A 19,033-nucleotide genomic window follows, 5' to 3' on the forward strand; every position below is an offset into this window, starting at 1 on the left:
TTTCACATCTTTGGAAACCTGCAGACGCTTTCCCCACCGCTGAAAGTGCATCCTAGAACATTTTTTTCCTTCAACCAACTATTCTCCAAAATCCACTAGGTCTCCACGACCCTCGAGTAAATCCCGATGGAATAATCGAAATTTTGCTGTTCAACTTGAGGAACCTCAATTTCTGGCATCAATCGGATGGCCACCGATCATGTTTATGTCGATCGTTACACAAACCATCAGACAGACGTGTTGTTCCACATTTTCTGGGTCCAAAACGTAGGCATCCTCGTTAACAATACCATACGATCTCTCTTATAAAGGTTTCCTCAGAGAGCCAGCCTTCAGATAGACGTTGAAGTTCAAGGTGAGAAGACAAGCGGATGCTGTGTGTTCGTTCCGCACGTTGAATTGTGTCAAGGACTCTCACATTTTTCCTCTCCTTGGTTTTGCATGACGCGGTTCGTAGAATAAGAATTTCGGAATGTCTGGAAAATTTCTCATCGGTTTCTTGTTGTTGGGGGTGTTGTCGGGTGTTTTATGTCAGGCGGCAGGGGAGAATGGCAAGGACGTGAACGACACTGTGTCTGGAAGAGCCCTTGGAATTGGTGACCTCAGAGGATGCCTCCAGCTGAAGAGCATGAGCTGCTTCTTGGACGTCACAGAGGATATCGTGAATAGGGAGAAAAAATCTATTCTGGGTAAGTATTCCAATAATTTGTACCGCGGTTGAAAACTTCTTGGATATTTTAATAGAATTATGTGAAAAGAATGACTGTTATTCAGTTCAAAAAAGAACAACACATCTTTCTGTTGTATTTTGAATTTTGATAAAACATCTACCTACAGAAACTGAGTATAATTATAATATGTTATCTGTCTGCTCAATTTTTCGAAAATTTCGATGAAACTGGTGAATTGGGAGCTGAAAAATCCAGGAAACGATGTGCAGTTTGAGGTGGGAGTTGTTAAAATAAATTTTTTGAATGAATTTGCTAAAAAAAGAGTAGTTTGTAGTTTGTGAAATAGGTGTTCCAGTAAGTACTCTTATACTCAGATAATTTATCACATTTCACTCGCACTTTCATTGCCGAACTTTTATGAAAAACTTTTTGTTATCTACATTAATCAAAAAAAGATATTGTAAACCATTTCTCTTTTGTATTTTCCACGCTCAAAATTGAAAGTTTGGACGCGTGAAAAATGAAGAATGTGTAGACTGATACTCGATAAATAATACCAAGTTTTATTGACTTATTAGCAGTTTTCAACAATGCAAACCATAAACGGACATTTTTGTTTGTGTGACAGCGTTATCATTTCGCCAAAATGTCTCTAATTTCCGAAAATTGACTTAATCAGAGTAGGTTTAAGGGGTCTAAATGGCCAGTTTGGTAGTCGGCAAAGTCCTCTTAGTGGTTCCGGAGTTATTTTGTTTTTCAATAGTCAATAAAATACCAATCCAATTGAACTGAAGTGGTTGATAGTAAAAGTACCAATAAGAAGACTTTTTCAATCGTTTCCACCAGAAAACTGATAGAAATTAAATGGAGATGACATTCTATAGGAGTGAGAAGGCAAAACATTTTTTTGGCGTTGTCCACCTAGAATTGCAAGGGGTAGATAGAGCAACCCCTCAGACCAAACCTTTATCTCAGCAGAAACTATTCGTTGAATGACATCCAAAATTTGAACGAAAGTTCACAAAATTCTTGTTTCCAACTTGATGAGTCACATTTCGATAAAATATCGGCAATTTTTTCCTTCGTGTGACCGAATATTATTGCTATGCCGCTCTGGTTATGAAACTGAACAAACGCGCAAACTTCTGACTAAATGTAGGTGTTTCTCATACAATGCTTTTGCTGGAAATTTTCTTCTTTTCAATAAATATATTCAATTAATGTCTTTCTTGCCTTTCAACTTTATTTCTTCAACCTAGAATTTTTGTCAGTATATTCACTTGTTAAGTAATTTATGCAAATGTTCTTTGCATAATGTTTCCAAACCAACCAATTGTTAGGTGCCAGAAATAACAACGAAATCTTAGGATATTTTATCCTATGTTTCCCATCGTGAAATGATATATGAAATAACAGTCAACACGATTTGTACCTAAAAAATATCGATTGCAACGAAATTTTGCATACCTAAATTGAATGAGGAATTATGAGAAAATCTAAATGTTTAAATCTCTTTTCCGCTAAAGAGTGGTTAGTTGATTTCGAAAGAAAAGCTCTTCGCATTTATTTACATACACCGTATAGTATTCGGTATTGAAAAAATACAAGCTGCAATTCCTGATAAAAGTTTTTGAAGGTTTTCTGAATCTACGAAATTTGCTCTTCCTTCTTAGTTATTTTAATTCATGCCGGATATCTCCGGTTTTCAGGAGAAACAATTAGGTAATTTTAATTTTTGTGATTATAAGGATCCACTTTCACGAAATTCTTATCGCCTACCTAGAATGAAAAAGTAGAGTGTAGAACAAGCAAGATCTCAACGAAAATCATCGAATCTCCTCATAAACAGGACATATCAACTCTATAAGTTCAAACAAGAAGAACGGAATGTATGAATATTCATAGTGGGATGTGACAACTCACCATATTAGTATTATCGATTTATCGAATCTCACAATTTCACCGGATGAAAAATATTCGGCCTGACATTCCTCCGAAAATCGATTTCCTTGAACTTAACCCACCTAACAACTTTCTTCGAGCATCAAATCATGCCACTGACCTTATTCTGGCATTGGGATGGTCCTCTAGGTCTAGGTCGTTCTTGTTTACATCTCTATCCTCGAGAATGAATCATAAGAGAAAAAGGTGTGAAAAAGAATTCATGGAATCTTAATCTTCTTTCACGGATACTCGATCTTAAATTAGAAATTTTTAACGAACACAAATGGACCATTTTTTGGTCCACATGATCCATATCTATATTTATCCAATAGACATCACCTTTACTTGCTATATGGAGCCAAGGTATTTTCATCGTATATGATGGTCATAATGAAGAAACTGGAAGATACGGTTGAATTTTCTGTTCAGAGAAGATTCATCACATCAATGAAAAACTATATTCTGTAAATCAAACCGTTTGTGATATAGGTATACTTAACTCAAAATGAAATTTTTTATGGATTTTTAACTTCCTGTATCTTTAAACAGAACCAAATTGTGAAAAATGGTAAAGGAAGAAATGAATTTTTTGTTAAGATATACTCAAGTCAAAGACTCACCCTGTATAATTATAAAAATAAGCTTCGCTCAACGGCAGTCGCGTGCGGAAAGTATCACTTGCCGCACTTGTTATGAAAATGACTAGAGTGTATTAGATCAGATTAATAATTTTTTTTTACTAATGCTTTACTCTTGAATAAATTGCGGTACCATAATGAACATTATTGACCATATAGTGATTAAAAAACATTTAATTCTTCTAACAACTAACAATTATATGAGGGTGTTTGATTCGGATTATTGATTACCTACTGAGATATAAAAAAACAATAAGTAAATCGCCCTAAGTGTGTGCGCAGCATTAGAAAAATCCATACTTTTCACACGTTTAATTGTATGTAGCCTATTCATGTGTTGACAAAGCCTCAAGTTTATTTGTTTATGCAATAGACAGATGTTAATTACAAAGAGGCACAACAATGAAATAGTCGATGTTCAATAAAAATTTAAAATAAAAAGTTTGTTAACCCTTCATTCTATTCTAAATAAATTTTTCTCATATCTCAATGTATGTACTTCCAATTACTGAATATTCCCTCGCTAAGGCAAGACAACGTCTACTGCTTCAGCTAGTAATGCTAGTATCATTTAAAAAATCGACCAAATGATTCATATAGCAAAAAATACAAACCATATAGTCATTAAAGTGCATTTTTTTTTTTTGATTTTCTTCAGCCCATATTCTGCTTATTGACGTTGCCATAGAAATTGGAATCAAGTCACTTTCAAGGCCTGACTGAACGAGCAATCCACAATCCTCAAGTTCGCATGTTCGGCCAATCGAAGATCTTCGAAATTCATAAAAAAAATTAACTGCACTCGCCTTCAATGTCTTGAAATCAGAAAAAAGAACTATTCTTTATTCAAGAATCAAATCAGACGTTACAACAGGAACCCAACAAAAATTCAAGTAAATTAATAAAGAACTTGGAGTAAGTTGAATCTATAAACTTAATTCGACGTTTAACGACCGGTGATATATGGCAGCAGATAAAACAATAAATCTGGCATCGTTATACAGACTCTCATGGATATTTTTCACGGCTTCATTAGCGGAACTAACCGCAAGTATGACCATTTTCAAGAAAGCGGCCAACAATGGGTCATAAAGATGACGCGTTCTTTCAAGTATTCAGTACGGAGAAACCTAATAAATTAGCGTTTTCTACATTGTAAAATGCAAAACAAAAGGTGACTCCCACATACTTGACCTCTGGATCAATTATTGAGGCTTGATATCTTCGTTCTAAAATACCGATTCGTGGATATACATAAATCCATAATGAACGGGAATCGACTGAAGCCCAAATGTTATATTCCATTAATAAGAAGTTTATTATGTCCTGTGGCGAGGATTCATTATGAACTGATGCCAGTTGTAATTGACTCCGGAATACCTCAACCAAAAGCACCATTCAATTCACCGCATCCAACAACGTGACTCTTCTAACGTGGGTTCAAAAAAATTTGTCGTCAAGTAGACTATGGAATTTCGAACGTCGATATTTCGTGTCTTAACGTAATTCTTAGCTTTTGCTGTGCTATTTTCCAGGTGAATTGTCATGTTAGAAGTTAGTATTTTGGATTGTTCTGTTGGCATATTTTATGCCACACGATTTTGAACGAAAGACATCAGTTTGTTCTCATAAAAATTGACATGTTATCAGAAAATTGAAAAGATTGATTTCCTTACCTTGTAGCATCCAAAAAAAATGGAGTTCGGTATGCATCAGTCAATGGCAAAATGTGGGACCTATTTTCTTTGATGGAATTTAAACAGTAGAACGTTATGAAAAAGGAGCATCATGCCTTTTTATAGCTAAATTGAATTTTGATAAATTGTCCAATATTTATTTTCATGTAATTCAGTTATTTAGTTTAGTCACGAATTTTCAGTAACGACCAAATCAATACAATATTTATAGGGAATTAATAAATATGTTGTGATTCTTACTGTGCTTTATTCATATTACTGAAAAGGGAAATTAAAAAAAAAAAAACATAATACAACGATCTGTTCAAGATTCATGTCTCTTACGTATGAAAATAGTGGACAGATCGGATAGATTTTCTAAACTTTTCCAAAAGTGCCTTTTCACTTTCCATACAAAATTACGATGTATAGGTTAATGTCATCATTGTTTACATTTTAGGAAGATGAAGTAATTCAAGAAAAGACCTACGTTCAGACAACGAATATCAACGTTTAAAATTCCATAGCCTTCTTGATGACGAATTATTTTGAACGCACGTTATAAATTTTATATTAGGTGCATTTCAGTATTCAAGAAAATGAAAAAAGTTATGAACTTGTGAGAAGGAAATCGAGGAGAACATCTGCTGAATCCTGACCCTCCTGTTGGCTTTAAAAAGGACGTCTATTCAGCAGTGCAAGTTATGCAATATAACAACCCTTTGATCTGTGCTCACGCAAGCGAAAAGTTTACTTGAATTTTCGCCATCAGCTGTGAAGAGGCTTCTGCAGCTACCAGGAGCTATGCTTCTGGCAATCTTGAAACTATTGATGGGGCACTATAAGTAAAAATACCATCCGTTCATCAAGTTCAAAATGTTCGCAATTCTGAGAGGCTGAATCCTAGACAAACGATCCCAAATACATTAGGGTGAATAATAAGGATAAATTCAGATGCATACCACCCGCTGATATGAATATCAACAAGAATTGTTACGATCTTAATTGAACTAGCCAATTTGCCATCGTCAAGGCCCCGAATGGAGTACGCCCCATTGAAGAAAAGCAGATGCTGACCATGGTTTCGGTCTCATTTGACCTCATCAGAGCAACATACCACCAGAGGCCCATACTGGGTGGCGCTCTGGGTAATTGTATAGTACTCAGTAGACGATGTGTTACTGGATAGTACCTACTCAGTAGCGCTTGCCAGTATTGAATAAGGGTCCATCAATTCCAAACGTTCTCCATCGGGGAAAAAAGCTATGTTGCTGCTTTTCTTCGATGGTGCGTACTCCATTTGGGGCCTTGACGACGGCAAATTGACTAGTTCAATTCAGATGGTAACACTTGTTGATATTCATATCAGCGGGTGGTATGCATTCATTGCCTCCCCGTTTAGGCAAGATCATTTTTTATTATTAGGGTGAATATTGATCTTAAGAATTCATTTTCAGAGGGTTTCTTTTTTACAGAAATCTTCAGTGGTACCCGAGAAAGGGCAATATCAAATTTCTTCTTTCGTTCTCGTGATACACAATTTCAATTAAAACGGGAATAGGAATATTTCGTTCAGACTTTAGGGGAATATTTTCTTGTTTTCGTCGAATATTTTGCCAACATAAAGTCTACAGATTTTTGTAAATTGAATTAAGTACATTTTGAACAACTGATCTTTTCTTTCTTGATATGAGACATGATTAAAAATGATTGTTTTTATTTATATAAAGGAAATACTAATTTGTTCGTCTCCTTCGGTGTCATCTAAAGAAACTAAAAGGAGTCAATTATGATCGAAATTCCTAAACCTTGTAACAATATTTTCCGGACAGCAGGAACGTTTACCATTACTATTCAATTGCCCGATATCCGGAATAACTGCTTGTGTATAATATTGACGGAATTATTCAAAGTTGTTTGGAGAAATCTTAACGGATTCTCCGTCGTTCTGTACAACGTACGTATTATTTCAGCTGTTCGCTTCACAAACAGAAAACAGGTGAATTCTTTCATTGGAACATTTAAATTTAAAATGAATGTATACCTAAAAAAGTGTGATAATCACTGACATGCTTAACAAGAAATGAGCTTTTGTGCGATTGTTGAAATTCATAATCACTTATGGCGGTCACCCATTCGGGTAATTAACTCTCAACGCTGCTTGCATCCCAGAAAAAATATTCTCAGAACGACAGATTCCATCAACTTGAAATATTTCCTCCAAGTTTACTTCTCAAAGTGGATTTCTCAAATTTTTTGGGTTGGTAGTGAAGTAGGTACTGAGGTACCGTCTGAATAAAAGGAATCATTATTTTCAGTATAATACTAGCCAGATATTATACTCATAAGAAACACAATGGAAAAACTTCCAGAAATGTTAGGCCAGTTAAAAATGGGGTCAGGGAAGATAGTCTTAAAGATGAACTCAAGCAAAACCAAAGTGATGATTGAACAAAATATAAGTATCTAAATAGATGGTAGTGAAATCTAGAAGGTAAACGCATTTATATGCCTGGGAAAGACAATAACACTGGGCAAACAGAACCAAACTGCAGGAATCACGAGAAGAATCCGTATGACCTGAGCGAAAGTGGAAAACGAAAAACTTAAAAATATTCTGATGAGAAATCCAGAACAAAAATGTGTTGAACACCTATAGGTATACTCTCAGTTTTACTCAGACTGCACTCAGCAAATCGAATGAGATCGACTCGAAGATATAGAAAGGACTATGTTAGGAATGTCCTTGGGAGACCATATTATTCGAAATGAAGAGATCAGAAGACGAACAAAAGTAGAAGACGTAATAGGTAATTAAATGAACTGCAAAATTCAAGAGGAGATCTATGTCTAGAAGTAAATAAAAACATAATATTGAAAAAGAAGACTGGTCAGCTTGAGGATGAGCTAAATAGAAGTATCAAGAAGAACTATTCATGATTTTATCTGTCACGATCCATGAATAATCTCAGTAAAGGAACACCAAAATCACAGATTCACTAAACATAGAGAACATACAAAACGAGCAAAATTCAGAGTGCAAAATATTTAAACAACATGATGTCAAGAAAAACAATCAGAATACAAAAATATGAACAACAAAAAATCAATTGTTTGCATAATACAGTTCATGATTCAAAGAAAATGGAGAGAAGGTAGTTCATAATAGTTCTGTAGCCATTCAGAAAATTGTTATTCAATGTAAGATATAGATTCCCATGATTTATAGATTGTAAGAAATGTACAGTCCTGACCTTGAGAAGGAAAAAGTATTTATGTATATTGAATTGAAGAATATTGTAATTGAAGTAGGTTTTTCATTTTATCTCGTCTAGACAGCTATAGTATTTTATAAAATATCGCATCCATGAACATTCTTCTTCCCTACAATGAAATGAAAGAGAAGAAAAACTTTATTTCGCTAAAATTCCGAAAAAACTAAGCATGGTAATATTGTATAATAATATATCAAAATTCTATGGGTTGGTGGTCATTTTGTAGGTACAGAATATTCGCTTCAAACATGCCTTCATTCAAAATTGCAGTATTTTCCCAGCACATTGGTCACGAAAAAGTGGATCTATAAATCATTTTGGATAAGGTTTCTCCACCCGATGACAATTTTCGAGGAAAAGTTCACATACGTTGAATCATAGCCTTAATTTTTTAGTCCAGGTGGATGCCTACTTATACTCATTTTTCCAGATGAACTGCTCCACAAAAAATATCAGTATGAATAATGAATAATTATAATTTTTCTTAAACTAGCACATAAGACCGAACCTGTTCTTATTGGGGTTAGACAGCATTACGTTCATCTTCGGAATGTTGTGCCGGAGCAACATCCGAAGAAAGAAGAAAGTGCAGGACCGGTAACCCGCCTGTACAGAGGTTTAAATTACAGTAGTTGTGATATAAGACGAATGTCATGCTCTCCTCTCAAGTGGCACGATGCAATCAGATTGGTATCGTTGTAATTGCAGATTAATTAACAAACAAACAGTTTTTTCATTATAAGTGACACCAGCTGAAGCCAAAGCAGCTTAATCTCTTCATACAATTAGTTTATTACTAACACGAGATGAAAAGAAAATCCACTCCATTTATGAATTTGGTACACATCCCCTTCACAGTAGCATTTAGTGCTCTTTGGAATTTCCAGATTCCTCTAATATACCTGGAGACTTATGCAGACAGTTCAATAAATTCAGACTATTTCTTCCCCTGAAATTTAGTTCAACTGAAAACTGAATTAGGTATATGATTTCACCAACATACAGGGTGACAATTTGAAAACTTTCCAGTCCAAATATGTCACGACAAGGATGATTTCACAGAAAATGCTGGAACAGGTCAATTTCTTTTCGTAGGGGGACATATTTTGAGCAGAATTGTGAGCCGAAATCTCCTCAACCCTTGGTGTAAGAGCTAGCACCCCTGAATTCTCAATAGGGAATAGGGGGCTAAGCTATACCTCAATTGAAAGATCACTTGAGCCTCTACATGAAAACTATGGTTTGCAAAATTTTTATTGAGTCCTTGAAGTAGTTACAGGGGCTGACAATTTGAAAACTTGCCAGGCCAATTATGTCTCGACAAGGATGTTTTCAGAGAAAATGCCAGAACAGGTCAATTTTTATTCGGAGAGGGACATGTTTCCAGCAGAATTATAAGCCTAAATCTCCTCAATCTTAGGTGTAGGGGTTGTCACCCCAAATTCTTAATAGGGAATAGAGGATGAGCTAAATCTCAATTGGAAGACAATAGTATTATGAAAAGGGACATATTGTCTTCAAATTGAGGTTCAGCTCATACCCCCTATTCACTATGAAGAATTTAGGGGTGATAGCCCCTAGGTTTGAGGAGATTTCGGCTGACAATTTGGCTCAAAATATGTCCCCCTTTAAAAATTTACCTGTTCCGGTTTTTTCTTTGAAAACATCCTTGTCGAGACATAATTGGCCTGGCAAGTTTTCAAATTGTCACCTCCTGTAATTACTTCAAGGAATCAATAAAAATTTGTAAACCATAGTATTCATGTAGAGGGCCAAGTGATCTTTCAATTGAGGTAAATCTCACCCCCTATTCCCTATTAAGAATTTAGGGGTGATAGTACCTACACCTAGGTTTGAGGAGATTTCGGCTTATAATTTTGATGAAAATAATGAATAAATGAATAAAAATTGACCTGTTCCGGAATTTTCTCTGAAAATGTCGCGATAGAAGTTTTTAAATTGTCACCCCATATATTCATATAATTATGGATTTTCATCAAGCATGATTGACATTTCGAATATTTCTCTTTCATTCATTGTTTTCTCATATCAAATTTCCGGTTTCAAGCAACTAATTGATGTATTAAACTCTCTCAATCGGATCTCAAATTTCACGACGAGTTTTTATGTTACCTGTTACCTCGGATTTAATTGCATATGATATACAACTTCCAGATCCTGATCTTGTCTTATTATTAGATATAATGGTCTTCTGAACCGCAGGGCTTTTTCACTACACGTTACTCGAATTATAACACACTAACCGAATTTACCCAAAAGGCGAATCAACATAAAAGTGAATCTTCTATAATTGATACACTAAAACAGAAACAGAGACAGAGTCCCTGACTAAAAGCTGTTCTCATTATGTCTAGTGAATTATCTTTAAATTGGGCACATTTTATTGTATCTGAATTGGTGTAAGAAGTGATAGGTGGAATCCTAAAAACATTTTCATATGTTATACGTTGCACGTTCGCTGTGATACACATGTATCTAATTAAGAGGAGAATATGTCGAGTAATAAAATATTTCGACATTGGAATTTTATTTGGTTCAATAGTATATTTTTCAATATATCCTCGAATATCTCAGTGCATTTCATTAGAACCGTGAGAAGTTCCTAAAAAAAATTTAAGTCAACTGAATTTAACATTTGATTCAAACAACAACAGTTCAATGTTCGCGAGTTTATGTCATAACTCATAATGAAGAGAAAATTCTTTGCTACGAATCTCCTATTCAACATCACCCAGGGAATTTCCAAATTATCCCACACCTATCAGAGTTCACGAGTTTGACTCCAAATGTTCTTAAATTTCAACCGCTATTCTAACAGTGTTCCTACGCATACCGAATACAAATATCAATTCTTTCACGAACTCAAATTATTTTTACGTCTATTTAGCAGTGCTATTTCTCATATCGCGTCGAAGTCATAGTCTGCAGCTCCTGTGGAATACGTAATTTTCCAATGCAGTTTTTCTTTGGAAGTTACTTCTTGCTTATGTGCGTGACTTCTGTTTAGGTAGTGTTGAAGTCTGAGTAAACGTTGGATGAATATGAATAGAAACTTCTTCATTGACTGATAATCATATTATATCAAGGAAATCAAATAACATTCCGGTAGTATATCTATGAATTCTAAAGAGAAGGAAATATGATTTTTGGATAAGGATAAGGAATCATATGGCAATAATGCTATGGTCGAGACTGGTCCGAAACAAAAAAAAAGGTTTGGACTTCTTTCAAATACATACCTAAAATATTTTATCACTCAACATATTCTATTCTTAATTGGATACATTTATTACAGCGAACCTGCAACGTCTCTAGACCTTTCAAAAAAAAATGTTTCTTCGTGCTCTGCAAACCAGACCTCCACCAGCTTTTATAACCTCATGGTTGGAAGAAAATTTACGATCTTTTAAACTTTTTTTTCATTTGAGGAGAGACATGATAGTCGGATGGAGCCAAATCTGGTGAACAAGGGGCGTGTTCTAGTAATTCAAACCCTAAATCACGAATTTTTTGCATGGCAACATAAGATTTGTGTGAAGGGGCGTTGTCCTGCAAAACACCTTTGGATAGCTTTCCGCTTCTTTTCACTTTGATTTTTTCCTGTAGAGTGGTCAGTAATGTAGAATAGTAATCCCCGGTTTTTGTTCTACCCTTATCCAAAAAATCAATCATAATTACTCCATGTCAATCCTAAAAAACTGAAGCAAGAACTTTTCCAGCAGATTTTTGGACACGAAACTTCTCAGATCTTGGAGAACCAGAGTGTCGTCATTCCATCGATTGTTGCTTTGTTTCTGGATCGTAGAAATATACCCAAGTCCCATCCATAGTAACAATTCGGTTTAAGAAGTCTATATCGTTTTCAAATCGAGCACGGATCGAACGCGATGCTTCTACCCTTGCACGCTTTTGGTCAACATTCAAACATTTGCCTTTTTGCAGCATTTTTCTCATGTTCAAATTGACGTGAACCATATGATGAACGCATTCGTATGAAATATTCAGTGCTTCAGATTTTAGTTTTAGCCCAATTCGATGGTCTGATAAAATTATGTCATGAACTGCATCGATATTTTCGGGGACTGACACAGAAACTGGCCTTCCCGATCGGTCATCATCTTCAATGGAAAATTTACCTCTTTTGAAGCTTGCAGTCCAATTTTTCACGGTCGCATACGAAGGACGTTGATCACCAAGCATATCTTCGTAAATCTGCTTACCTCGTAACCCTTTTAGATTCAGGTACTTGATGATGACTCGATACTCCAATTTTTCGATTTTCTCAATTTCGGTGGACATCTTCTTTCTTTTAATTCATTGGGTTTCTCTGGTTTACTTTTTTGACCTCAAACTTTACACTGACACTTCTAATGAGTTATTGTTCGTTGCTTTGGTAACGCAATATTTTTTTATGTATGGAACTGGTCTAGACTAACTAGATATCAATAAATCCTCGTATGTTCTCGAAAAGGAATGCAACCTAAATATTATATATTTTATCAGGCACTCAAGAATCCAGTAAGAAGTATCGGCATATTACTTTGATATTTGTTGCTTTTTCATTTTTGTTCAGATTCGGTGAATAGAGAATTTTTTGAGTAGCTAATTTTTTTTTGAAGAGACCACATTTACAACTTTCACTGCTAATAGTGGCATTTTCATATCTCCACTAATTCCAGTAATTCCGATATATCAGGATACAGAGTGTTGAAAATTGAAAATTATTTGACCCTATGGCTCAAACAATCAGTGTCATGGAATTATATTCCATACCAAATTACCAATAGGATCGTCGATAACGAGTGGATTTTTGTTGAAATTTATGGGTCAAAATCACCAAGGTGTAAAATTTGTGGGAGTAATATTTTTGTTTCACAATTTAATTTTTTCAGCGAATTAATCTAAAATTTTCCTGATAGAAATAAATCCTACGAAAAAAAAATGGGATGATATTCTAATTGTAGCAATAACGAATAGTTTCACAATCAAACTTTGAAGCCCCTTGAATTTTAAAGCTTCCTTTAGCCCTACTTAAAATGAAACTAAAGGAAGCTTCAAGTTTAAAGAGACTTGATTATAAAACTGGCCGTAAAACATTTACCCCGTATCTAATGAATAAATTGTTTCAGCTGAAGCAGACAAAGCTTTATCCCTTCGAGGAAGATCTGATGATGAGGAAGAAACAGAAACACCAAGTCAACTTACGGACTCTATTGACCAGCTCATGACTGAGCTGACCGACATCGTGAAAGAAAGTATTGTCGGATTCTTCAGGGACGGAAAAGATGATGATGACGATGACGAGGAAGAAGCGGCAACTACTGCAGTTGCAGAAAAAGACGGTTCGGAAGAAAATGACGACGACGAGGATGACGACGGCTCTAGGAAGTTAGGTGAGATAATGATTTTGCATTGAAAGCTTAGGTCCAATATACAGAGTGATTTACCGCGATGGCTAATTAGACGTTTATGAAAAACTAAACACAATTCTTTGCTGAAAATTTGCATGTTGGGGTTTTCGACAATGAACTTTCTCCCTGAAGTATTTTCAGACCTCTGCAACTTCCGGTTGTATCGTAAACAGCTTTCTACTTTTTTATTTAAAATGTCACACCCAGTATATTTTTGCATCGTTAGACATCTGATGTGATATGATTCAACAGTATGCCAAAACTTCGGTTAAAACTCAACGTTTATTGTGTTATTTGGATTCTTAGGAAAAAAACCGTGAACAATGTAGGTCACACTTTTCTTAATAGGAATATTTGCCGAGGAGCTGTTTTTAAAAAAATTTTCATCTTTTTCGCCAATATAAAGTATTAAAACACTGTCTGCTGTCCGGGGGGAAAATGTACAGGGTGTTTATGAGGAGATTATTATAGTTTGACAAATCGAAATCATCAAACTGAGGATTTTCAAACTATCATTCATTTTTTTATTATTTCAGTTGATTTTATGTAAAAAAGGGGTGGTAAAAAAATAAACCTTATACGTAAATAAAATGGAAAGTTTCAGAGTTATCAGAGAAAAACTTGAAAAAAAGGAAAAAGGCCTTTTTGAATTGCCAAATTATTATGTCACTCTCGGAATCCAGGAAAAAGTAAGTTTTGATGTTCCGATAAATAATTTTAACATTTCATGAATTTTTGATGAATGCTCAACAATTCCAACAAACAATTTATTAGATGTATTATTCATGAAACTTCAAAATTATTTATCGGAACATAAGATTTTAAACTGCATTTTGGCATGAACATTTTTCAAAAATATTTCAAAATATATTAAAATCAGTTGAGTATACAGGTCATTCCCAAACCTTTTTATGAAACGAAATATACAGGGTATAAATGAATAGTTGCGAAAAAGTTTAAGGGATGATTCCTTATCAAAACACATTATGGCCTTTTTTTTCTGAGCATCCCCTACTTAGTTACAGCTCCCTAGAGATGGCACCTGAAAAGCAATTTTCTGTTAGAAACCAGAAAACCGATAGATATGAAATTTAGTAGACATTCTATGGAAGCGAGAAGGAAATCAAAAAAGTTTAGGTATTGTTCCCCCATAATTACATGGGCTAGAAAAGGCTGACGAATTTCTGACTTTAAAATTGATCTTGAATTGCCATTATTAAGAGCTGTATCTAAGCAGGGACAGGAAAATTGTTTCGCAACTATTCCTGTAAACCCTGTATGGATATATTACAGAATAGCATACACATAATACATAATATTATGTATAAATATATAATAGATACTTAACATAAGACACGACGTTATTCATCCATTGAACTAACTATGTTGTACTACTTCTGGACCTACATCCGTAGAGGTAGGTTGGTGTAGCATACTAATATTCTCCAAAATCGTATGCATTCACCTAGAAAACACACGCCTCCATAAACAGTATAGGTAGTACGATTTAACGGTCCAAGAATTTAGGCAAAGATGTGAATCATTTTCTTGTTGATGTATTAACATGATCGATAAGTATTCCCTGTAGAATGTGCACTGTACCATGGTTCATGGTTTAGTGCCAAATTCGTTGAAGAAGTTTGACATGATTCTTCTAAATCAAACCCAATATTTTGTCTGAAATCTTCATTCGTTGCATCCGCACTTTTGGGAAGTGTCTGACCATACCAGTTGCATTGAAACGTTTTCATTTTTCAGTAATTCTGAAGTGAATTAAGCTTCTACTAAGTTTGCAGGAATTCGAAATATACAGGAAATACAATTTGAATAAAAACGTTCTACCGGCAATAATGTAGCAACAAAAAATGTGACATTAGATGCGTTATGTGCCATTGTTATGTACCAAATCCTGCAGATCAAGAGGTATTTCATAATTGAATATGGAATATTCAACGTAGAGCAATAAACTCTCATTCGAATTCCTTCTAACAGGTGAAATAATATAATGTAATATGATTTTCAATGAAAATATAAACCCTCGAAAAATATGAAAAATAGAGGTTTAATACCTCAACACTTACTTGTGATTGAAAGCAACTAATGTATCGTATCGTATCAATTTTGTTTTGTTTAGTTTGAGTCTGTACAGGGTGGGCAAAATTCGTTGTCTACTGAGGGGATCTCGAAAACTATAAGAGCTGGAAGAAAACAGATGACACATTTCCTAGCTCTTTTTCAGAGAAACAAAGAATGGTAAAAACCGTAGCCTCATACGATTCTTCGTTTTTGAGTTATTAGCAAAAAATGAAATTTTGACGATTCCGTAAAGTGCTCATAACTTTTTTGTCTTTGAAGGTACAGATCTGAACCTTGAACCTTCTTAGGTGCTTTTTAACGTAGAATTCACTGACGAACTCAAAATAATTTTTCATTCGAATCATTAGGCGAACTTTCGTTCTTTTAAATCCACAATTTCATTGAATTTGTTATTTTTGAATTGGAAAAAATCTTTTGTCAGTAGATTTTACGTATAAAAGTGCCTATAAGAAGTTTCAGATCTGTAACTTCAAAGACAAAAAATTTATGTAAAAAAAATTAATATATTTCGAAATCGTCAAAATCTCAATTTTCGTTTATAACTCAAAATCTAGGAATAATAGACCGGTTCTGTTTTCAGATTTGGATTAGTCAGGAAAAAAGAGCTAGAGAATTTGTTATCTGTTTTCTTCTAGCACCTATAATTCTCGAGATCCCCTCAGTAGCAATGAATTTTGCCCACCCTGTACAATCAAAAATACAATTAAACGTGGTACTCAATTATCATCCAATTTATCGAAAAATTTTAAAATCCTAAAAAATTATGACTAAAAAATAACAAGAACCATGTACAGGCTGGGTAAAATTTGTTTTCTACTTCTACTGAGAACTATAGCCTCTAGAAGAAAACGGATGACTAATCCAAATCTGGTATGATAGAGCTTATTGATAGAACTGTTATAGTTACTCATTCCATCTTCCTAAAAAATTCATTTCCCATCATTGATTTTTTTCAGAAGCAAGAAAAAAGAAGAAGAAGAAGATCCACAAGCTTATCGCCCTCATCAAATTGCTCGTCGTCGGAGCAGTTTTAGCGGCCAAACTCATTATACTCCTCAAAATATTCGCTGCACATCTACAGATCAAGTTCCTTCTCATTGCTTTTGCTGGTCTCCTCATAAACGCTGCTAGGTTTTACCTCGATTTGAAGAAGGGACACAATCCACAGAAGGTCATCTATTACGAGCACGCTCAGCACCAACACCACTATGAAGGCGCTGAAGACGACTGGTCAAGTGGGTCAAGTGGACCCTCTGAAAATTATTGGGGAAGATCCTATGAAGAAGAAGATGGTCATGGTGCCCATGATATAGCTTACTCCCAACAGAAGCCTTATGGTTCTCACAAAAAGAAAGAGGAAGACAGCTTCTCCTGGTGGGGATAAGAATTTGGCTCATGTTTCATGATGAAGTGGAAACTTTGTTGGTTTTATGTAGTTGTAGGTAATTTATTTGATTTATTTATTTTACGAGGAATGAGACTTTCAACTCAGAGGGGGACATATTTTAGTTTGTCCACTATAAAATTGATTAGGTTCACAGGTATTTAGGTGAATGTGTAAGGGTGTATTGAAGTGCGTCCTAAACATTTCTTGCCAAGAAGGGTTTAAAATTTTGACGGTTGATGTCCTGTGTCTAAACGCGACGCCTATTTTACTCTTCAGTGGTGAGCATATTAAAGGAGGAGTGAAAATATGTGAATATCTGATTTCTGATTCACATTAACCTCTGACGTAACTTTGGATATGAAAATTTTTAAGAAAAATTCTCTGACGCTTGATGATTTTATAAAAGGTGAATTATTACGAAATAAAAAAGTTGAAGTCAATCATTACGTTCAAGTACAGAATATCAAACATCAATATTCCATAGCCTTATTGTTGACGAATTTTTTTTAAAGCACCTTACATCCACCTGATATCCAAATATAAATGTCGATAAATTTGAAAAAACATATAACGGCTCAACTAAATTAGTGATAAGATCTTATATATAGGTATACTTATGAATTCAAGAAGAGAATATTCATTTCTGTTCCAGAAGTACATTCAAAATTTCGATGAATAAATAGATGCTTTCTGAACGAAATAAAATGATTTCACTTTGTTTTATGGCAATGTACAATTTCTTATACTCAGATATACGTAATATTTGAAATATTCCTAAAAATTGGTAGAAACAAGTTAAGATTTCTTTCCATAAATTCAAGAACAAGAGAAATTTCCTTGTCATATATGTCATATATATGTGGTTCTCAGTCTCACAGTCTTTCCAAATAAAACTAATTCTAACTAAATGCATTTTTCACATCACTAAAATTATTTTGATCATATTGAATAATATTTATGTCTCAATTTATGTATTTGAACCCTACGTTAGATCCTCAGAATTTCTTCATCGTAGTCGACAAACAGTGAATCAATCAATTATTTTATTGCATTTTTTTGTAATAATTTGTAATAATCATGTGCCAATCGTAAGGAAACACTTTCTTTTGTTACCAACCTTCACAAATATATTATTTTCTAAATTAAACTAATCCGGAATATTATGATTGAAGGCAGGACAGTTTATAGAAGATATTCTCAATTAAAAAATTGTAAGTAGTTACGTCATTTTATAATATTGAAGAAGATTGTAATGTTTCTGAATTTTCGCCCATATTCTTTTGAATTTTCTCACCTAGCAGCTGTCCTAATTAAAGAAAAAACATCAATACTCAGTCTAAACCATTTTGGAAATATCTTCGATTCCAGTCAATTCAAACGGCCAGTGCTTCATCATTCATGTACCTTGTAGTAATTTCCTGTTAAAGTGATAGTCATGAATAGAATATTTCTCAGACCTCCAGCATGCATGTTTTCGAATGACACCTCAACGATGTATTTTTTATAACTATTTTATGTTCGTCGCTTGGTAATGCAATATTGAAATTATTCATCTTTAATCATTAATATCCTTATTTATTCATACTCTTCCCATCGGAATTTTAGTTAAGTTAGAAAAGCTCAATTCCAAATTTTGAATTAATGGGCTTTATCATGAGTGACTAGTCATAAGTGGTCAAATATTATAATGAACACCATCTTATATCAATTATATAGAATTTCCTTTTCATCTTATTTTACTATTTATTCTTGAATTAGATTGTAATCTAGTTGTAAGCATCGATATTGTACATAATTATTGTAATGTAAAGATTTCAATAAGAATAATATAATATGAAGTAAAATAATTTTTCATTGATTCAAAAGTTTCCATAATTCTGATGATCTTCTCCTTTTTTCCTACGTACAAACTC

At 34.2% G+C, this 19,033-nt stretch overlaps 1 protein-coding gene across 1 annotated transcript; it reads left to right on the forward strand.

The window, feature by feature from the left end:
• Positions 1-333: 333 nt before the first annotated feature.
• On the forward strand, positions 334-17,319 carry LOC123307143. The gene is made up of 4 exons (XM_044889361.1): positions 334-689; positions 13,355-13,618; positions 15,225-15,274; positions 16,695-17,319. The coding sequence occupies exons 1-4, from the start codon at positions 473-475 to the stop codon at positions 17,115-17,117; spliced, it is 954 nt and encodes a 317-aa protein (XP_044745296.1). The 5' UTR covers positions 334-472; the 3' UTR covers positions 17,118-17,319.
• The last annotated feature ends 1,714 nt before the right edge of the window (positions 17,320-19,033 follow it).

The sequence above is a fragment of the Coccinella septempunctata genome, chromosome 2, assembly GCF_907165205.1.
Source record: "Coccinella septempunctata chromosome 2, icCocSept1.1, whole genome shotgun sequence".
In the NCBI taxonomy this organism is placed as follows: domain Eukaryota; kingdom Metazoa; phylum Arthropoda; class Insecta; order Coleoptera; family Coccinellidae; genus Coccinella; species Coccinella septempunctata.